Source organism: Dreissena polymorpha, chromosome 9 (genome assembly GCF_020536995.1).
Source record: "Dreissena polymorpha isolate Duluth1 chromosome 9, UMN_Dpol_1.0, whole genome shotgun sequence".
NCBI lineage: Eukaryota > Metazoa > Mollusca > Bivalvia > Myida > Dreissenidae > Dreissena > Dreissena polymorpha.
In genome coordinates this window covers 65089956-65112760 of record NC_068363.1, presented here as the reverse complement: position 1 = coordinate 65112760, position 22805 = coordinate 65089956, and the positions used below count along the sequence as shown (strand labels likewise).

General features: G+C 36.0%; 2 protein-coding genes across 14 annotated transcripts; both read right to left on the bottom strand.

Annotated features, from left to right (window-relative positions):
* Window positions 1–859: 859 nt before the first annotated feature.
* On the bottom strand, window positions 860–13646 carry LOC127844493 (uncharacterized). Of its 13 annotated transcripts, none has more exons than XR_008032763.1 (9): window positions 13512–13532; window positions 12573–12718; window positions 11400–11709; window positions 11103–11281; window positions 10503–10802; window positions 9875–10104; window positions 6357–6442; window positions 4466–4572; window positions 860–934 (listed from the first exon to the last, which is right to left on the bottom strand). XR_008032763.1 is itself a non-coding variant. In XM_052374763.1 (6 exons), exons 1-4 carry the CDS (start codon window positions 13563–13565, stop codon window positions 11235–11237), a joined length of 543 nt encoding a protein of 180 aa, XP_052230723.1. In that variant the 5' UTR covers window positions 13566–13580; the 3' UTR covers window positions 10011–10104; window positions 10503–10802; window positions 11103–11234. The 13 variants fall into 13 exon arrangements, 5 of the variants coding, with proteins under 5 accessions (XP_052230723.1, XP_052230724.1, XP_052230725.1 ...); XR_008032765.1 differs by having other exon boundaries at window positions 12594–12718; XR_008032764.1 differs by lacking the exon at window positions 13512–13532 and adding an exon at window positions 13489–13505.
* A 4784-nt stretch (window positions 13647–18430) lies between these two features.
* On the bottom strand, window positions 18431–22001 carry LOC127844495 (uncharacterized). The gene is made up of 4 exons (XM_052374768.1): window positions 21834–22001; window positions 21007–21196; window positions 19908–20029; window positions 18431–18740 (listed from the first exon to the last, which is right to left on the bottom strand). Exons 1-4 carry the CDS (start codon window positions 21877–21879, stop codon window positions 18658–18660), a joined length of 441 nt encoding a protein of 146 aa, XP_052230728.1. The 5' UTR covers window positions 21880–22001; the 3' UTR covers window positions 18431–18657.
* Between the last annotated feature and the right edge of the window lie 804 nt (window positions 22002–22805).

Sequence of the window (22805 nt, the reverse complement as noted above, 5' to 3'; positions counted from 1 at the left end):
TTACACAGAGCAAATTCATTTAGACAACTATCTGATTGGAATAATTTTAGGTTCATGAGGATCAATGTTGACACCAAGTACTCTTCCTTCAACATTCAGATTTACAAAAAGCTTATTCGTTTAATTTCTTGTTTCATAAAATACATAGTTTTGATGATTCATAAAGAGTCATTTGATGTAAACGTCGTATTTCTTAACACTTTAGTGTGAAATTCATGAAACAACAAGATATTTGTTTGTCAGAAAACACGATCAGTACGTCCCCTTCTGTGCCGCTTTGAAGCTATATATTTGACCTTGACCTTCACCACTCAAATATGCAGCTCCATGAGATACACATGCATGCCAAATATGAAGTTGCTATCCTCAATATTGCAAAAGTGATGGCAAATTGTTTAAAGTTGGAGCAAGAACAAACAACAACCAACCAACCACCAACAGGGCAAAAACAATATGTCCTCCCCCCTATAGTGGAGGTGGAGGGGGGCATAGAAATAACAAGGATGCCTTTGTGATACACAATGTCCCCCTATATGACGTTTGACCTTGACCCTTCACTACTCAAAAGGTGCAGCTCCATGAGATACACATGCTGCCAAATATCAAGGTGCTATATTCAATATAGCAAAAGTTATTGCAAAATGTATAAGTTGGCGCAAACCAACCAACCAACAGACCAACCAATAGACCAACCAACAGCAGGGCAAAACAATATGTCCCCACTACTATAGTGGGGGACATAAAAAGCAAGCAATCAAATCACATCGATACAACGTTGAACTTCCATCATCATACCTTTTTGGCAAATATGGAAGTTATGTTATAAATAATAAATAACAATACAGTGTTGTTGTTTTGTTCATTTATTAAGTATACAGATCATTGCAAGATTCTGATGGCTTTTCTTGAAATGCATCACCAGCCGTCTGGAACACTGAAAAAAAAGGCAATGTATACTCTGTTAAGTTATGGTGAAAAACAAATTATTTGCATTTTTTGTACAAAAATAAATTAAAAGGCTCACATTATACTGCAAGCAATTCATAAGTTGCCTGCTGGTGACCCCCCCCCCCCCCCAACATCATTAACACTAGTGCATTGTCTGTATATTACCATCAATTCAAGATTGTATGATTCAATCTCAATGGTTTGTTTTGGTTAAAATTGGTACAATGAATTCATATTATTTAAGCTAACTCACATGCAATAGTTACTGAGAAACGGCTCCGAATGGAAAAAAAATCTTAAATGTCAGTCTAATAAGGGGCCATAACTCTTGAGCTATGAAGGTATAAATCATTATAATGTCAGGGTCAAAAGTATTTTATGTGGTGTGTTTGTGTTGAAAGTGTTTACAGATCCATGGAATGTTAGCGATATGTAGAAAGAATTATAAGCATTCTAAAACATGTGTCATCACTTTCAGACTCTACCTGGGACATTTCAAAGGTTATCCATCACTGAAATGAATGTAATAAGTTGAAAAAAGGCTATATTTAAGGTAATAAAAAATATATTGGTACATAAGTTGAACCAAACTTCTCAGGCAGTTTCTAATAATTGACTTTAATCAAAGGTTTACCAAAAATGGAATTTTTTAACAAACAAAAAAGGCATGCCATGGCTAAACTATTAATTAAATCTTACCTACCATAGTGATTTTATTTACAAATGATCAAAGAAATGAGTGAAAATATATACTGTCTATGCTCACAAGTGAAATAAAATCGCTACCAGAACCAACACATTTTCACTTTATTTCATGACTCTCTGAACAAATTGTATACTATTATAGTTCTTGAATACATTCATATTGGCGAATTTGGCAAGAACCAGAATGAAATGTCACTTTGATTTTCAAAAATTTGATTCTTGAATTATATAAGATTTGTTAAAGGGCATATTGACAGCTAAAAACGGAATTTTATTCTCTGAAAATAAATGTATGCGTTAATATGAACTTATTTATATGTTTCTTAAAGCACAGACCTTGCTTTATATATTGTAAATATGTACATTACTAATTAACAAGAGCTGTCATAGGACAGAGCGCTCGACTATTCAAGTGCTTGACAGTATAACGTAAGCCATCATGGAGAGGGGGTATAATGTGTGTGTGTGTGGTCATTTAATAGATATTTCAAAAAAAAGAAAAAAAGAAAAATTTGAGGGGGGTGGGGGGGGGGGGGAGTCAAGGTCATTCAAAAGTCAAGGTCAAATTCAACTTGCCAGGTACAGTACCATCATGATAGTAAGAAAGTATTTGAAGTTTGAAAGCAATAGCCTTGATACTTTAGAAGTAAAGTGGATCTAAACACAAAATTTAACAAAATATTCAAAGTTACTAAGACAAACAAGAATATCAATGAAACTGATGGATGCTCCCTGATGATGCGCTTTGTCAATGTATGTGTTAATAAACACCTAAAAAATCTATTATTAGCCTCGGTGACCTTGACCCAGTGACCTCAAACCTCATCAAAAGGTAGAGGTCCATGCAAGGTACCTACATGCCAAATATGAAAGAGATCGGTAAAGTATTGAAGGCGCTATGAGAAACGGTAGCAAAAGTGTGACAGAAGGAAGTCTATTATTAGCCTCGGTGACCTTGACCCCAGTGACCTCAAGCCTCATCAAAAGGTAGAGGTCCATGCAAGGTACCTACATGCCAATATGAAAGCGATTGGTTAAGTATTGAAGGCGCTATGAGAAACGGTAGCAAAAGTGTGACAGAAGTAAGGAAGTAAGTAAGTAAGGAAAGACAAACTGGCAACTATATGCTCCCACCGAAAAAGGGGCCATAATTCTGTCGCAATGCTTATTACAGTTGTCTGATCTTGTTTATAGATTGGGATCATGTTGGTAAAGAAGTACGCAAAATTTGAAAGCAATATGTCAAAGGACATAGAAAATATTTGAGGTTGTACGCAATTTTTAACATAGATTTATCAATAATATTCATATTCTAAGTGAAAAAAGGGCCATAATTCTTACAAAAATGCTTGATTCAGTTGTCTGCTCTTGTTTATAGATTGGTGTCATGTTGGTAAAGAAGTATGCAAAATATAAAAGCAATATGTCAAAGGACATAGGAAATATGTGAGGTGGTACGCAAACTTTAACATTCCAACGCTCACGGTAACGCCGACGCCGGGTGAGTAGGATAGCTCCACTTTATATATATATATATATATATATATATATAGTCAAGCTAAAAAAAGTTATCCCCACGAAACTTTTTGTGGGCGCAGGAAATCGTAGTAGTATTAACATATCCAGCTATGGGCATGCTCACTGACCATAATGAATAATGGAACAGTAGTTTTGTGTAGAAAATATTCATTAAGATTGTGAATGTTGTGGGCAAGATTTCGATCCCCATAAGCACTAAGACCATAATGTAATAATATTTTTTTGGCCCTTCACTAATCTTTTTAAACGATTTCATCAATGTTCCTTATACATGTACATTTATTTTTCATAAAAATCGGACATGTGGAATGTTGAATATTTGCCATTGCATAGAGAAAAACCATTGACATGCCCCCTTAAATTGATTGCAGAGAAAAGTTGCAAACCAAAAACAAATAATAACAAGAGCAGTGAAAAAAATTGGCCATTATTAATTTAATTTCAAAGAACAATGAAAATTTAAGGCAACAAGAGCTGTCAGAGGACAGCGCGCTCGACTATTCGAGTGCTTGACAGTATAACGTAAGCCATCATGGAGAGGGGGTATAATGTGGGTGTGTGGTCATTTTATAGATGATATTTAAAAAAAAAAAAAAAAAAAAAATTGTTGTCTTTTTTTTTTATGGGGGCGGGGGGGGGGGGGGGGGGGGGGGGGAGTTCTGGGGTGGGGCATGGGGATGGTTTGGGTGGAGCCCATTGTGGTATGTCAGGTAAGTGTTGTTTTGTCAAAGTATGAATCAAATGTGATCATAAATCCCCTCCGATGAAACCGGTAGGGGACAATAATGAGCGGATACAAAATTTTAAAGGATAGAACTGAATGTTCAAACCTTTATCTTGTTTGAACCTGATTGGTTTTGCAAATCGCATTAATTAATTGTGGTGAGCATTGGTGTTTTGTTTCTTGGTACAATGAAACGGGATATGTGATTTACTAAGAAGAATCAAAATCATAATGTGGCAAATGAATATTTATCTTCAAGTGTGAGTGATGCCAAATCAAAACTCTGCATATTGAAACAATATGGTCACCATTTGAGTGAGATTTAAAAGAAATATTTCTTAGTGGCCTAGGACCTTTGACCTGAAAGTATAAATTCAGCATATAACCTGATTGTAGCGAGTTGTTGAATGAGCTTTCTTGCATATATACTGGTATGTGAAAATTGAGTATTAAGTGTGACTTGACCATGAGACGAGTTATTCCAAACCTAAGCTTTCCATTTTGGCTCGTTATGCATTTATACTTCACATTGCACCCTCTTTCAATTACCTTGAAGACTCTCGTCACACCTTGGGGAGGTTGCTGCTGGGAGATAATTTTTAGGTCCAGGAAGCGCTCGGAAGCAGTCAATATAGCAGTAAGCATCTTCCAGCACCCTGTTATGGAGAGAAGAGTATTGGGGTTTATGGTGAGAACTGTGAGTGTCATTCTTTTGTACAGTTGTAGTGGCAGTCATTGTGTGAATACTCATGTAATCACTCTCACTTAAGTATCAATAGCTAATTATATATATATATATATCATTCGGAAACCATTTTACTGCTTCAGGTCACTGTGACCTTGACCTTTGACCTAGAGACCTGGAAATCAAAAGGGGTCTTCTACCAGTCATGATCAATGTACCTATGAAGTTTCATGATCCTAGGCTTAAACTTTCTTGAGTTATCATCCGCAAACCATTTTACCGTTTCGAGTCACTGTGACCTTGACCTTTGACCTAGTGAACTGATAATTGAAGGGGTCATTTGCCAGTCATGATTAATGTACCTATGCGTTCTTGAGTTATCATCCGGAAACCATTTGATGGACGGTCTGACCGACATGTGCAAAACAATTAACTCCCTCTTCTTCGAAGGAGGGCATAATAAATTAATTTTGTTCAATCTATCTATTTATCCATTAAAAAGTTCACACTTTCAAAACAAATATAATACAAACTTGGTCATAAACAATAATAAAATACCCCTGCTGTCCCTGTGAATGTTAATGAGCGAGGATCAAGGAATCAAGACCATTACTCTTGGATGTGAAATCAATGCAAATAAAAATTGTGTTTTGAAAATCTTCTTTTCATGCTGATCACATATTTACAAGTTTGAATGGATAGACAAATCCACAACAGACCAACCAACATACAGACTCCAATATATCATACCGCATTGACACAGAATATTTTGCATGCTGTCTTCACAAGATAAGAAAAACATATTTACATGTTTGGCGATTTTAAGAGTTTATTATGCAATTGTGACCTTGACCTCAGAGATATCGACAATTCTTTGGCATGACACACCGTTCAATGATGGTAAACAAATGTGCATTTTTTTTGTTTAATCTCACAATGAATGACATAGTTATGGCCCAGATAAACTCACAACCAAACTTAGATAGATATTCAGTCACTATTTATTCCAAAAATTTGTGTTGAAAGCCTGTCGACAGGTGTCGCAAGCCAGTGTTATAGGACCTAAAGTCAAAATCAATGTGACCTAATTTTTCGGCCCGGCATGGCCCACGTTTGAAGTTGGCCTAGAGATCATCTAGATTAAACTTCTGACCAAGTTTGGAGAAGATCGGATGAAAACTACTTGAATTAGAGAGCAGATACCATACTGAATGCTAAAAAACGCACAAAGTGACCCTGTGACCTAGTTTTTAGCCCGGCATTGCCCATGTTAAAACTTGGCCTAGAGATCATCTAGATAAAATTCTAACCAAGTTTGGTGAAGATTGGATGAAAACTACTTAAATTACAGAGCGGACAGCATGATGAATGTTTTAAACGCACTAAGTGACCCCGTGACCTAGTTTTTGACCCGGCATGACCTATATTCAAACTTGACCTAGACATCATCTACATACAACTTATGACCAAGTTTGGTGAAGATCCAATAAACACCTTGAATTAGAGAGGGGACACTTAATACAGAGCCATCGACAGACAGACAAGGTCACTCCTATATACCCCACTATACTATGTTTCTGGGGATATAATAGCAAATAATCAAGAAATATAAAACAAGATAATCTTGATAATAATAATTAATACTCAAGCAACAAACATATGAACCAGGTATCGCATTGTGGAGCACTAACCAGTTTTTTACTGCGGAAGACGACAAGCTTCATTCTGTGTGTGATGGGCGGTTGGGAACCATACCCTTCAATATGAAAACTTGCCAGCTTCTAAGTGTTCCACACAGAGGTCAGCACCTTCACTGTCTCCAGCTCAATCTCTAGGTACACCTACCTATATATGCAAAAATCAATTGAGTGAAACCACTAGTTTGATTATCCATTAGATGCATTCTTGATCAAACATTAGAGCAGTAGTACCCGTGTGATTTACAATATGGGTATTTTTACTGGATGCTGTAAAAATAACAGTTTGCTTTTGTTCACGTCAATGACCATGATAACACATTAATGGCTATAAAAGAAATAATGAAATTAGCTGAACAAACGCGAGTTATCAACAACCTATGGCATAACTAGCAAAACCATCAGTACAGTTTACAAAAAAAAATGCTTCTTTTGAAAAATGGGTTGTTTGTACAGTAACTGTAACACTATTTACTTACTTACAGTTTCGTTTCACATTCATATGCATTTTCTAAATTTTGGCATTTAAATTACATACAAAATATGAGTGAAAATAGTTTCATGCATCGTCAGTTTTAAACAAGAGTGCCAAACTGTCACAAGATATGCCCTTTCGAAGGTTTTGGACACCATGCTCAATGCTTGAAATGCACTAAGTGACCTCGAGACCTAGTTATTGACCCGGCATGACCCATATTTAAACTTGACCTAGATATCATTTAGTATAACATCTGACTAAATTTGGTGAAGATCATATGAAAACTACTTCAATAAGAGAGCGGACACCATGCTAAATACTTGAAATGCAATATGTGACCTTGTGACCTCGTTTTTGACCCTGCATGACCCATATTCCAACTTGACCTACATATCATCTAGACACAACTTCTGACCAAATTTGGTGAAAATCGGGTGAAATCTACTTCAATTAGAAAGCAGACACCATGCTAAATCCTTGAAATGCACTAAGTGACCTCGTGACCTAGTTTTTGACCCGGCATGACCCATATTTTAACTTGACATAGATATTGTCTAGACACAACTTCTGACCAAGTTTGGTGAAGATCGGATAAAAACTATTTAAATTAGAGAGCGGACACTGCTGTGGACGCCGTCCGCCAAGGGTGAAACTATAATACGTCCCGTTTTTAAAACGGGCGTATAAAAAAAGGAGAGCATAAGATTTGGCTGTGTGAGAGGGTGTTTTGCTGCGTAAATGCGCGACTCTCACGCTGAATGCCCGATACTTGACAGGCGCATGAATGTTGATGCAAACTACTTCAATTAGAGAGCAGACACCATGCTAAATCCTTGAAATGCACTAAGTGACCCCGTGACCTAGTTTTTGACCCGGCATGACCCAAATTCGAACTTGACCTAGATATTGTCTAGACACAACTTCTGACCAAGTTTGGTAAAGATCGAATGAAAATTATTTGAATTAGAAAGCGGACACGAAAAGTGTGACAGACTGACAGACAGTGCGAAAACTATATACCCCCTTTTCTTCGAAAGGGGGCATAAAAATAACTTATCCATAGACATCGGATGTATTTTGTAATGGGAATGCTTTGGAGATTACCATAACATTCTGTGCACACGTAAAACCTTTATGAAGAATCCTCAACATTAAAGATTTATTAATATTTTGAAAATTAAGCAAACATTCATTTTTTTCCATGAAAGCATTACAATTATGGCTTTTTAGAAGTATAATATGATGTATGAAATAGTTTTTTTCTTTTTAATTTTAAGTTAATGTTGAACCATTCAATCACTTTAAAAACATTGCAAGTTATTGCATTTCCACAAAGCAAATGAATCTTAGCAGGTAAATTCAATGAATTTATCATTGGTACCCCCAGCTGATAATTTTAAAAATCTGTATAGAAGTTCACCAGATGATGTTTTATGCAAAATATGTATGTTCGCACTGCAGTTTTTGAGAAGAATATTTTTAAGTGTTCATTATATATATATTATAGAAGGAAAACAAATTTGATCCGAGGGTGGGGCAAATATGATCCAATGATACTTGAACAATCTTGGTGAAGGTCCACAAGATGAACTTTCATGCCAAATATCTTTGCTCTAGGCCTTGTGATTTATGAGAAAATTTTTGTTTTTGAGGTTTTTTAATATACTAATAAGGAAATTACATTTCCCTCCCCAGTGGGGCAATTTTGACCCCAGGAACATAGTTTGAACAATCATGGTACAAGTCCCACCAATTAACCTTTGAACTCTTAAGTGTAATCTTGAGTTTGGAGATTTTGACGTAATTCTTTCTTATGACACACCGTCGAGTGATGGTGAACAAATGTGCTTAATGATTTTAAAATCTTACAATGAATGACACAGTTATGGCCCGGACAAGCTCATTTATGGCCATTTTTTACTTTTGAACTAAAAGTGTGACCTTGACCTTCGAGATTTCGACATTATTCCTTCCCATGCAACACCGTCAAATTATGGTGACACATGATTTTAAATTGAATTTAATTCTGACAATGAATGACATAATAATGGCCCAGACAAGGTCATTTATGGCCATTTTTGACATTTGAACTCAAAGTGTGACCTTGACCTTTGAGATATTGACGTTTTCTTGAGCAGTGACCGGCCGTGTCATGATTGTGAACATTTATTGTAAGTTATTTGAAATTCCTCCAATCAATAACAGACTTACGCTCCAGACAAGCCTAACCCGGACTTTCACACTGACGGACTGATCCACATACACCAAACCGCCAACTGTGACAAATATGTCGAGCTCTCCATAAGTGGGCTCGAAAAAAAATCGACTTGCCCACAGGTAAAGGTCCACCACACAATGTTTCATGCTAAATATCTCAGCCCAAGGCCTTGCAGTTTCAGAGTAGATTTTTTAAGTTTTTCCTTTTGGTTGCCAGGGCAACAAGGATTTCATGGAAAACAATTCTTGGAGCAACATTGAAGGAGCTTCATGCCAGGAATATTCCTGCCAGTTTCATCAAGCTTTGTCCAAAGGTTTAGTAGGAGATATTGTTTAAGTAAAAATGTTGACATATAGACACACATCGCAAAACAGACAAAGACCAGCAACAATAACTCAAGTTGAGCTATAAAGGGTACATCTCTGAAATGACTAAATCATCCTGATGACTCTATGCAAGAACCACTGAAAAATGATAACAAATTTGATCTAATTTGAATTTCACTAAATTCATACACATATGCAGACAGAAATTTGACATTTTCAATCAATTAAGGGGCCATAACAGTTTAATTTTACAATGGCTTCAAGGCCTTTCCCCAATTTGGAATGTCAAAATGAACTTTTGCATTATAGTTTATCTGTCTTCAAGGTAACAATCTGGTAAAAATATTATACATAAGACAAGTCGGTCAATTAACAGGCGAACAGCTTTGTTGTATACTTAAATAAACCCAATTTTAATGCCTATTAACTTCAAGTTTCATTCAATTCTATGCAATTGCTACTGAAAAACAACTCTGGTCTGAAAAGTAATTTAGGGTTATCTTTTCGAATCAATACTAGGCTTATTTATATTACATACCCTCAGGTTTGTATACTTGCCAGTTCAGGAGGCATTATAGAGCGCTATCAGTTTAATGATTATTCCCCGAATATCTTTCAGGTGTGCCAGCTGGGGGCTCCTGGATCACCTTGATCGTTTTCACTACATGCTCACTCTCAGTGAAGTGGCGCTCCAGGTTTGCGTCCGTCAGGATGGCCGCACTCTCCTCTACCCTCCGAACAACCTCGCGACGGCTCTTATCCAGGCAGGTTGAGGTCAGGAAGCCTGTGAGAAGGAGATCGGCCGAAAAAAAAATAAAGCTAAACAAGCAAATTTGTTAAATTGATATCCCCCGCCAATATGCTTCTGGACACAAAAGTGTTATATTTGACACTCAAAAAAGCATTTTTTCAAGATACAAAGGGCCAAAACCCCGTAATTAACAGACTGTGTACAATGCCATTTGGCGTGCATCGTCCTCTTATCCATATATATACTCATACCAAGTTTCAATGAAATCGGCCAAAGCACTTTCAAGATATGGCTCTCGACACAAAAGTGCTGGACGGACGGAAAGATGGACGGAAGAACAGACAGAAAGACGCCAACGCCAAAACATTAATAAGTAGATGTCCAAGAAGAATGAATAATTTACATAAATCAAATCCTAAGTTTACGCTTACATTGTTCAATGTGCGGGCGTCCGCTAGACCATTCCCTCGCACCACTTCAGGAAGTTCTTGATTGCCGTTAGTGCATTCCGCACCGTCTTCAGCTGGTGAGTGGTGTTGAGGAACTGTCGTGGACCTCCATATGGCCCATCCACAACAGCATGTCACTCAACACCACTCCTTCCAAGTAGCCAGACAGGGCCAGGAACCGGTTGATCTTCATGTTGACCTCTTGTGTTTTTGACTCGTTTGCCAACCCACCTGGCCTGCTCCGCAGGAACATGTAGTCTACATATGAGTCAACGATTGAAACTGCAACAAGTATTATTGGATGATATTCTATGCTAGATGGTGAAATCGCATATAATTTAACTAACAACCAGTAATTCCAAAGTATTATAAATAAATAATATTTATCTTAAATTTTAATGTACTTATATATATTTCCTCACGGTTTTTAATATATATACATGTAACAATAATAATGACTATCAATTGAAATGTATATAATTAAAAAAAAATCTGGGAAAACAGGGCTTAATGCACCAAGTACTGGTTCTACCCCGAAAACGGACTCAAAATTTACACTATATAAGCAATCCATATTGTTACTTGCAGCTTCTCCGACCATGCATCACCCTTGCATTGGGTTCCAGGCTCAGGCAGTATTTCGGCATTAGGAATGAAAAGTCCTCTTTCTCCTCCTCCTCATCCTCCACCTTCTCATCCTCCTATGCCGAGTCATCATGAGTGGCGAGTCTGCTGGTCACCTTTCCTGAAGTTTTCGCGACCTGTAAATGACGTTTAAATGTAAAAGTTACAAATCGTTTGGTATGGTTTTGTATTAGACATTGATAGAAATATGAGAAATTAAATACAAAAACCACACGAACACAATTTAACACTTACTTTCCGGAAACGGCCCTCTTGTGTAAACAAAATTGAATGTCCCAGCCTCCATTTTGTGCTCCTGTTCTAGATGACGCAGCCGGTCAATCACCGACCGGTCGCACAGCCAGCAAGAGTAGTAATTCCTCGGCTTTATCTTCTTCACTTTCCGACCGGTCTTAGCACGTGCCTCTGACATCAACGGCTTCATGGGGTCTGCCGTCAGCGCTTGCACCCAGCGAACGTGGTCTGTTACCCGGAGGTACACAGTCGTGTTGCCTTTTACCACGCAAATGGGGCATTGCCTTGGGATAGGCTTTGCGTTTGGTGTCTGAAATATTAGTTTGAAATGTGTACGAAGCAGGTGGCTATCAATATATATGATTTATTAAGAGATGATGAGATAACGGACCCAGTTAATTGATTGAAATAATGATTATGTGATTGAAGCTGTTATGCTAGGGTAAAATACCAAGGAATGTGTATAGATATTGTTAACTTTTTTTTAATGGTGTTAAAAATGAATATTTTATTGCAATATTTGCACATGCTTTGTTTTATTTTACAAAGTAATCACTATTAACCTTAAGTTTATTCTCATGAAAAAAACATACCATTAAATAGCAATACTGATTACTTTATCTATTTGAGTGACATTAAGAGTGACCATGTACATGTATATATCAATCTATACTGTCTAACCCCCCTTGCAGATATTATTGACAGGTAAATATAATATTATATACCGTCTTATAACGATTCAAGACTTGGCCAAAATAAGGCCCCATTCCCTCAACAAAAAAGTATTAATTTTTCCCCAGATAAAAATTCACCCGACACTCAAGCAAATTAATTGCCCTAGACCCAGAATTGTCAAGTTTAAAATGTTTAAAACTAAATAGAATTGTTATGTATTTAATTTGGCGGTGATTAAAAAAACATATTATATTGTTTCTCATGTTTGGTTTAAAGTCCAAATTTTTTTTTTAATGATGCCCTATTTCCCCCGCCTCAGGGTACAGGTATCATTAGGCATTCTGAATCAACATTTTCATCAAAAACAATGATTCTTCATTCTTTACAGGCTGGGGGATTAAATTTTTAGAAACAACAATAACCTTTTAAATCGCATACCAAACGTTAAGACTTTTTAAATGAAAATGTGGATTCCGAATGCCTAATGATTTGGAATACCTTGACAAACTGTACCGTTACCCCAAACCCTGAGGTAGCTGTGGCGTAAAGGATATGGTGTCCGCCTAGCAACCAGGAGGTCACGGGTTCGATCCCCACTGTGAAAGCGTTCTTTAGATCTTCCCTATAGACACTAAGTACTGGTTCTAGGCACCGGAAACAAAATTTACAGCTTTTTCAAATAAGTCCTATGCAATCAAACTAAAATATACAGGTTTGAACTAAACCAGAGGGAGATCTCTGCATTCTGCATGTTAGTCTTATTTATAAGACGCGCGAGATACTTTACCCATATAAAAAGTAGCTTAATATTTAAGAGCGTCAAAAATTTGGACTAGATGCATGTATGCAATATCCCAGTGTGACCCAAATTCGAAGGGTGTAAAGAACCGAATGTAATGGACCGAAATTCGACGATGTAACGGTTACATGAAGCAATATTTAGCAAATAATGAAAGAAATAATGAAATGTTTAATAGCAGAAAATAATAATTTTAAAATCGGCTGTATTACTTTGAAATGATTCAAAGACAATAATCATCCATTTAATCAATATAAATAGAACATCGTCGAATTTAGGTGTCGTCGAATTTGGGGTGCGGTAGGATAATGTATGGTTTCCAGTATTTACTATGGGGAAGAACTATTGTTGGCAAAATATTTCACTTCAAGAATATGTTTGCGTATCAGATATCAAATATGTACAACACAAAACCAATACAATTGTGTTACTGTTATGAATAATACAATTTAAAAAAATGTTTTTTTTCTCCGTTTATTACTTTCACTGAATCGAAGGGTTAACAGAACCCAAGGCGAACATGATGTAGTGCGAACACAAGGCTACGGGTCGAAACCCATTAATAAAAATATATGCAATGACAACATAAGTATGGGGTCAATATACAAAAGATACCGTCTAATTATTTGGACACAAACCACAGTTTACCAACCACTCAAAATGGCGGCGACATCTACTTTCACTTTAACCATTTACTGCGCCCGCCACTGAGCATGCGCATACTTGGTTTTACATGCTATTTTTAGTTGGGCGACGGTGGACCATCGTCCATATGAAAAGATCAGATGAAAAGAGAGCTACGTCGTTTTTCCGACACTTTCCGAAGCCAATCTCGCGTTCGCTCGTAAATGTTCGGATATCGTCGCGGGAAATTCACATTTAATATAATTATTGTCACACAACAAATTAAAAAGGGAGATTTGTATTTCGTTAAATCTTTTATCCGACCACAGCTTGCATTAAAAATGTGGCTATTGTTGTAAGAAACGCTGATTTTTTTATGTATTAACTTTATTTTTGAAATATTTTGCGCAATATTCGTTGATTTTGAGTGTTAGTGGGGCTTAAACATTTAAATCTGAATTGTGTAAATTGAGTGTTGTTTTTTTTCACAGTCTTTTCTGATTAGGATGGGTTAATTTTTCAGACCGTGTTACCATTCTTTTACTCGCTAATATATGAGCCGTGCTCTTCGAAAAGGGTGTTTAATGCATGTGCTTAAAGTGACGTCCCAGATGAGCATGTGCAGTCCACACAGGCTAATATGGGACGACACATCCGCTTGTATTATATTTTTCGTTTAAACAAAACTCTTCTTATCAAAAATCTAGTTAAGGCGGAAAGTTTCGTCCCTGATAAGCCTGTGCGGACTGCACAGGCTAATCTGAGATGACACTTTACGCATACGCATTAAACCCGTTTTTCACAGAGCACGGCCCATATAATTATACGTTGTGAAGTAGTTTTTATCGCCTCGCAGACCTCGCTTCATCTCGTGGCCTAGAAGGGAGGAGACAATAAGACGATTGTAAAATGCGAGGCTAGTAGTTGTGTACCCGTACCTGACGATGGACAATTTTTGTGTGATAATTATTGCTCTTCGTATACTTATAGGATACGGCAAGCGGTTCGACGCATAATCCCAAGAAACTAGGTTTCTCATGAGAACCTAGGTTCTCGCTTGAAGATTGCACATGGCTTCAAGAACCCAAGTTTTCAAATGAGAACCTAGGTTTTTATGAGAACCTAGGTTCTCCTGAAAAACCTAGTTTCTTGGGATTATGCGTCGAACTGCTTGCCTTATCAGTGGTTTTCATTTGAGAACCATAGGTTCTCTGAGAACCTAGGTTCTCTGAGAACCTAGGTTTTCAGAGAACCTAGGTTCTCATGAGAACATATGTTCTCATTATGAGAACCTAGGTTTCTCATGGAATCTAGGTTCTCATGAGAACATAGGTTCTCTGAGAACCTAGGATCTCTGAAAACCTAGGTTCTCTGAAAACCTAGGTTCTCTAAGAACCTAGGTTTTCATGAGAACCTAGGTTTTCAGAATTGCGCGTCGGACGGCGTAAACTTGCTCGTTTGGAATACGGGACACATATTATTCAGGGCGCAGGATCAATGGGATTCACATATGATTACACACGGGCTGGACAGAATGAAAACACGCCGTTAAGAACTTTATGTTTGCAGATATCTCAAGTTATTGACATATGTTTGCAAAGTCTTTAGTGTATAAGTTTTTCTCTCAGTGTTGCCGATATCTTACGATTAAATAATACATTATTACACATTATCAATAGATATAAAACCTTTATTTATACCATAATGATTGCATACTATATCACATACATACTTAAAATAGAAAACTGTACCGTACAGTCGTTTGAGGCCCGAACAAGGGAACTGAATATCTGAAACTCATTTAATGCTGTAACAATGTATTATGTAACGATTGATCTGAATTTGTTTCAATTTTTAGTCTCAAAATAATATTTACAATTAATGTGTATTTCATAAACAGTTTAATTTTTTATTAACGTGTTCAGACCAATGTCGACCGATTACTTTACTAATTTCATTCCTCAAGAAGTTTCCTACAGGGTTCGTTGAATATTACTTAGCATTGTCTGAACATTGTTAAAAAAATGTTCATGGGGAGTAACATTCACTGTTTCACGTCTATTGCTTATTATTGTACACATATGCCGCCAGCGTGTATCAAGCAATGGGAGACAACTGGAGGTTAATTATGGCAAGCGGTTCGACGCATAATCCCAAGAAACTAGGTTTCTCATGAGAACCTAGGTTCCTATGAGAACCTATGTTTTCATGAGAAACTAGGTTTATGAAATCCCAAGAAACCAGGGTTCTCATTTGAAAACCTTAGTTTAAGCTTGAGAACCTAGGTTCTCATGAGAAACTAGGTTTTTCATGAGAACATTGGTTCTCATTGACACATAGAACTTAGGTTCTCATGAGAACCTAGGTTCTCATTCTGAGAACTTAAGATCTCGTTTGGCATCCTAGGTTTTCACAAGAACCTAGGTTCTCATTTGAAAACCTAGGTTCTCATGAGAAACCTAGTTTCTGGGGATTATACGTCGAACCGCTTGCCATAATAGGAGCCCTAAATTCTGACCTCGAAACTTATACATTTATAATTTCTAAAAATTGGGCACTTGTTGAAAAATTGCAATCTCTTATTAAATCGAGATGAGCGCGACTTGATTCGACAACTAAACCTTCTGTACATGACACAATTATTTTAGCAGACATCGAGAATCAAAAGTGTCAAGTGTATTTGTATTTTTCTCGATAAATGTCATTCACTTATTAAATTGTGTTGAACTACTGAAATGCTATGCATATGTCAACATTAATGTATCTTAATTTCACTATGAACCGGTACGTAGCGTTATTCTCCATATAATATAATATACTATTAAAATACTATGGCAGTTTACGCAATGTGCACTTCGGGACTTCAGCATTAACACTTGAACATGGCTTAAGGCCACAACAAATTGATTTAATGTTCGATGGATTCGCCGCACCTAAAAATCTTAAAACTTAATAAAAATATCTTTATTTTTATTTTGCGCCCGCAGCAAAAAATTTGCTGCGCACCTATTTATTATGATTTGAGTTATTTTATAATTTCAACCGGATCTACATCAGGATGTGAAATGTCGCCGGTATGCGTTCGATAGGTAAAAATCTGCAAATAAACTTGTTGGTATTGATTAAGTTAAAATATTAAAAATTAACATGCAAAGGAGTGTTGAACTGGACGAAAAAATGTCAAGTATAATATAAATTGTACGAGCCACCTATCTACTAGTTCAAACTGTTGATGGCTAAGTGCAAGGTGTACATTATGCCCCCTCAAACATGAATTTAACATTTAAGTAAGAAAGTGAAGAAACTTTCTGGACCTAAACAACTTTACTGGCATTTGATTGACTTCTTTTATATTAAAATACAAAACTTTAACTACCCATTTCTTATTTTTCTTTCATTAGGAAGTTATGTTTTTTTTTACTTTACACAACTTAAACTCATTTCTAATTTTAAAAGTGCTTAAATAACGAAAGTAATGCATTTAGTATTTATAATACCATAACCTATGATATTTAGAACTAATACAAATTCGAGATATTTCGTATCAGTGTTTTTGCCCCAAATTACAGACTCGTACAGGCTGTGTCCAAATTGAAAATTGTAATAAAGCTGTTTCTCAAAAAGTAACTTTTTTTCTTTTAAAAGTCTCGCCAAAATTTCCAAAAAATAAGTCAATTTTTTTAAATAAACTCAATTGGTTTATTGAGTTTATCATACAGCAGTTTAATGCCCTAGCACTTTATGATATACATTTTAGTAAGCAGTTAAAAATGCACTTATTAACAATTGGTATACTGTTATCTATAATAATAATGATTAAATATTCTCAATTTCATGGTTTATCACACGTTATCCCCAATCAAAAAGGCACATGCTGTAAAATATGACGCGAAGAAAAATCACTGCTTATGCTTGATATTTATTGTATTATTTATTGTGTCATGTTATTAAACCATCATTGACAGAAAACTGAGCTTCTTATATAACTTTGATAATGAAACCTGCATGTACAATGTTAAATTTAAGTAATAACTACCTGGTGTGAGTAAGCAGAAAAGCTATTAGAGACTGTTTTTATTTATTTGTACAAACATTTGATAAGGGCTTAAACTCAATTATTACACCTAAATGATCTTGTACTGGTATTTTGCAGATATCATGCATTTGTTTGGCAAAATATATCAATTAACATTGACAATACATAATGTGTTTTTTATTTTTCGCTTTTCGCTCGCCTGTGATTTAACAAAAAATAAAATAAAAATAAATTTATTTTTATTTCGCTCGCTCGCTCCATTTTTGGGAAGCAAAAATCCGTAGAACAAATCATCAATTTGTTGTGGCCTAAAGGGATCTTTTCACGGTTAGGTAAATTGACAAAATTGAAAAAAGTTGTTTCAGATTCGCAAATTTTCGTTTTAGTTATGATATTTGTGAGGAAACAGTATTACTGAACATTTACCATAGTCCAATATAGCCATTATATGTATCTTTTGACGATTTGAAAACCTAAAAATTATAAAGCGTTGCAACGCGAAACGATTGAATAATTTGGAGAGTTCTGTTGTCGTTTAAATTTACGAAACTACGAAGATTGCCTTTATAATGTATAAAATACTTAAACTGTGTGTATCCGGCGGAATAGCCGAGAGGGCTTAAACGTTTATACTTCAGTCTAACTCCAGGACTCTGAGGGTCACTTGTTCGAGCCCTGGTACCGGCTACATTTTTTTCCTCTTTTTTAATTTTATTCTTGATTTTTTACTGGAGCTTTTAAGATCCAATGTTTACATTTATCAATATAAAGCATTTAATGACAAACTTCAAAATATGCCAAAATCTGTGAAAAGGCTCCTTTAATTAAATAGTTACATCAGTAAAAATAAAACGACGGTTGATTTATATTCCAAATAGCAATACTCAATCATAAAAATAATTTTAATATTTTTATTGCACAAAATTAAAAAGAGAGGATCATTCAACAACATTTACTTCATCGAGGAAATCAAATATACAAACGATACGACATATGTTGATAGATATCAAACATGTGGGCATACAAAAACAAGCTTGCTACGTTGTCAGGTGATGCCATAAAGACTACGGTCACAGTGAGACGTTTGATTTCAATGGGTGACGCTGAGATGTGAACCTCTGTGTTTAGTATCTGGGCTGGTCGTAACCAGAGTGCATCGAATTCATCGAATTGGTTGTCTGCTGAACAATGGTTGTCCCTCCGCCCCCTGAAAACAAGCACATAATTATGCATTCGAGTATTGCAGTGAACCGCGTTTGGGGAAATCGGGTTTAAAGCATGTGCGCAAAGTGTCGTCCCAGATAAGAAGGTACAGTCCGCACGGGCTTATCAGGGACGTCACTTTTAGTCCTAGCTGGATTTTTTGCTTAGAAGAGACTTCCCTTTTGAAAACGAATGAAACCATAAAAACGCGTCGTGCCTGGTTTGTCTGTGTGGGACATGCATTAAGCCCTGTTTTCCCAGGACGAGGCGCCTAGTATGTATCGCTTGGAATTATATGTAATTATTTCCTATAATTTCTACAGTTCTCAAGATTCAGCCATTACGAAATTCTTGGAATAAAGACATTTTTCTTATATAGATTTAGTAAGATTTCTGTATTTAGACAGATATAACTGTGAAATTTGTATTTGCTTTGGAGAAATATATTGGTAAAACTTGTGTTAATAATATGTTTTTTTCAAAAAGACAAGAATTTAGTAAGTATTCACTTTAAAACAATATTTTAATGTTTGTTTATTTATTAAAAGATATTTTTAATGAATTATATCCAGATTAGTACACACAATTTAGTGTTTACGGATCAAAATATGACTTAAAGATTGATACCCAAAGATTTAAAAACAATCAAGGTTGCAAGGGATCTATGAACTAGCCTTGCTATTGTTGGAAAGACACGGTCTTAAAACTAAATTGATGCTCTGATATTAAAATTGTGAGCATTTTTAAAATGACTAAATATACAGAAGAGGCTGGATTGTGCTACGAAAACCGAGTGTTTTACTCCGGGACTTGCGTACGAGGATTCATAAAGGTTGACCATGAGGTCTTATAATATTATCTATATAACATTTGCCAATATCGACACATCTATGAATACATTCATTGGTTAAAACAAAATTCCAAAATACCTATATATATAATATATATATAGCTTTCCGCATGAATAATTGGAATTGTGTTTTTACCAAAGAATGTATTCATAGATGTGTCGATATATATATATACCTGGGAGTTTTATCAAATGAAACTCGAGTTTGTATGTTGTTTTAAATAGCAATAAAACTCGTTATAACTTTCCACATATATAATTGTACTTTCAAAGTTCGTAATGTAAACCACTACAGTAATTTTGACGTAACAATCTACTTACCCATATACGGACCTCCGCCCTGTACGAAGACGGTATTGGTTCGACAACAACACCTGTAGCAGCATACGCAGCACGCGATCACAATGGCCAAGCCCACCACTGCTGTTACGATTGGGGCCCAACTGTCAAACAGTGAAACAACCAGTGTTATCTATAGACGTAACTTTGTTTAGAGATGTCATCTTTGTCCCTTTAGTATTAAATGCATGGTTCATTCTTAAAACATGCGAACTTAATAATATATCTGAAAAATCCTCAACATATACTTAATACTTAACAGAACGACTACTTAAATTATAAGAAATTTCAATTAAGCGTTATGCCATAGCGGCTGGTCACGGTAAGATAAATCTTTTGCAGGCTTTAGTACGCATACAACTGTTTTGGAATGAGTCATTGGCTTCAATAATACACTGTTTGTGCAAGCCTTGGACAAATAAAAATCTTAGTTTCTACATTATTATGATAATACATTTTATCCACAATGAAGGAAAATAATACGCCCCCTTTTGAGCCAAAATAATTTATGTTCGTGCCTCTATATTTTCGGGCATACTTTTTTGACCATAGTTAAAGGCTCTAGTTCTTCGAAAAGTCAATTTTATAGCGCTATTGTAACAGATTTCGCCCCTGTTTGCGCTTATCTGGTGAACCTTCGATCATGTAAAACCTGGCAGATGAATGCCTGAGGGCAATTTACCATAACATTTGCGTTATTGGTCGTTGGAATGCGAAATGCTAAAAGTTAATTAAACGTTTCAAATACCTACACGTATACACACCATATATATCCATCAACAAAATCTGCAAGCGCTCAACAAAGATTGAAGCAAGTTTTGTTATATAATCACCAAAAGGAAATTAGAAATAATTGCATTTTCTTCTTAGACATGTGACCTTAAAAATCGCACATGATTATTAAAAATACTTATACATACTACAAAACTTTCAAAATAAATTACAAGAAACAGCTATGCTTACTAGGGCTCAGCAGAAGCGTTATGTTATCGAAAAGCTATAACGCATGTTCTTCTCGTGGTACCTTCTTACATTTGCCAAGCGTATGTATGCAGTACCCTATAGGACTTGTAGGACTTACATATTGTTTGTCCACCAGAGGACGCAGTAGTCCGAACGGTACAAGTCGTCTGCCTGCAGCAGTGGGCTCGAGCAACAGTAGAGACCTGTCAGAGTATTACCACAGCAATAGTCGCTGCAAAACTGGGCAGTCTTGTAGTTTCTCAAAGCATCGTAGTAATCATCGCAGCATTCGCTGGCCAGCGTCACACCTGTCGATACTTGCTTTTATTATGAGCTGTGTATGATTGTTTGTAGTAATTATATCAGTGACATGTATTCCCATGTGAAATTATATGTATGTCGCTGAACTTGAAGTGTCATTTAAATGTCACAACAGTCATTTATGTGGGGCTGTCTTTTACTGCGACAACGAGGCCGCAAGTTTTAACAAAATATTAAATATGTACTCGTTATTTGGGGCAAACGATAACCTACTATTGGACCAATAGTATTTATAATGCTGGTCTGTGACCTCATAAAATGACTCTGAAGAAATCATGAACGTCCAATTGAAATTCTGTGTTCGTAACAGAGATATGAAGCTGTTGCAAGCAAGCCATAACCAAATTCGACGAGGTAGTGAGTACTTTAGTCAGAAACACTAGAAGAATAGTCAAACTAAAATTTAAAGTTTTAGACCTGTAATGAACTTCGTGAATTATCGCCTTCTTTCTTACATTCTGGTGTGGCTCAAAATAAAAAAAGGATATTAATTGAATGTACTTTTATGTGTGTAATGATTCTAGGTGAACGAATTATCAAATGAATTTGTCTGTTTGATATGCCACGTTCACATTAATAAATAGTTTGCATAAAAGCTAATAAGTACACGAAAGAACGACTTACCAACAATGGCCATCAAGAGAACGACAAACGTACGAAAATGGATCATCTTGTAGAAGTACAGCAACAATTAGGAATTTCCTTAATGTCCACAGTTATCTCATACAAGTGTGACCAGAATTAAAAATTACCACGTCGAATATACGTTTAAGTACATGAAAATAATGTAATCTGCAAAGTATTCGTTAAAGCAGCAATCTCAGCATCCTGTCTGAAAAGGTTACAATAACTGCAGCTTGTTAATGCATCATAAAACGGACATATCACGTATGAATAACATCACATGGGCAACTAAGTGATATTCAAAGCATAGCTTCGATGTCGATATGTCTCCTGTATTACGCTTATTGCAAATTCTTCATTACTTCAATGATCGTATGGTTGCGGAATTCAGCCATATCGCTCGGACGTGTTGGCGGGATAACCCATTTATGCCTAGTGGACTCTCCCATCCTTCTAAATTGGATCAATTTATTTCCAAAATTAGGGATGTCTAGTATATTTATTTCTATATTTAGAATATTTTTTTTACAGAAATTTAAGCAAACAGCGCAGACCCAAATGAGACGCCGCATAATGTGGGGTCTCATCTGGGTCTACGCTGTTTGACCAAGGCTTTTTTCTAGACGCTAGGCAAAAATGTGTTAAATACGATCGCTTTCACGACAACACTTAAGAACAAATAGCAAACCAACCAAAACAACAATTTGGCATTTGTCGCCTCTTAATGCCTCTTATGCCTATTTTTGTTCACATAATTTTGTCTTTCTGACGTGCTTTCGTGTAGCAGAAATCAGCCACCGTACTGACTAATGAGATCTAGAAAATTAAACCAAAGTCGATGCGTTATTTGTGAATGCCGTTAATGATAATTACCGTTTACTGTTAAGCAACATGTGACCCATAGTTAGTAATTATCATACATATACATTTTTGACAGTTTTACAAACGGTTGAACATTCGGCACCCGATGGA

Excerpts from the sequence above, each read along its gene's own strand:
- LOC127844493 (XM_052374763.1), bottom strand. The coding sequence starts at position 13,565 with ATGGTTAAAGTGAAAGTAGATGTCGCCGCCATTTTGAGTG. Across the intron at positions 11,710-12,572 it reads TAACGGTACAGTTTGTCAAG|ACACCAAACGCAAAGCCTAT; the intron begins GTATTCCAAATC and ends CTAATATTTCAG. Across the intron at positions 11,282-11,399 it reads AAGAGGGCCGTTTCCGGAAA|GTCGCGAAAACTTCAGGAAA; the intron begins GTAAGTGTTAAA and ends CGTCATTTACAG.
- LOC127844495 (XM_052374768.1), bottom strand. The coding sequence starts at position 21,879 with ATGATCCATTTTCGTACGTTTGTCGTTCTCTTGATGGCCATTGTTG. Across the intron at positions 21,197-21,833 it reads TCTCTTGATGGCCATTGTTG|GTGTGACGCTGGCCAGCGAA; the intron begins GTAAGTCGTTCT and ends AAGTATCGACAG. Across the intron at positions 20,030-21,006 it reads CTCTGGTGGACAAACAATAT|TTGGGCCCCAATCGTAACAG; the intron begins GTAAGTCCTACA and ends ACTGTTTGACAG.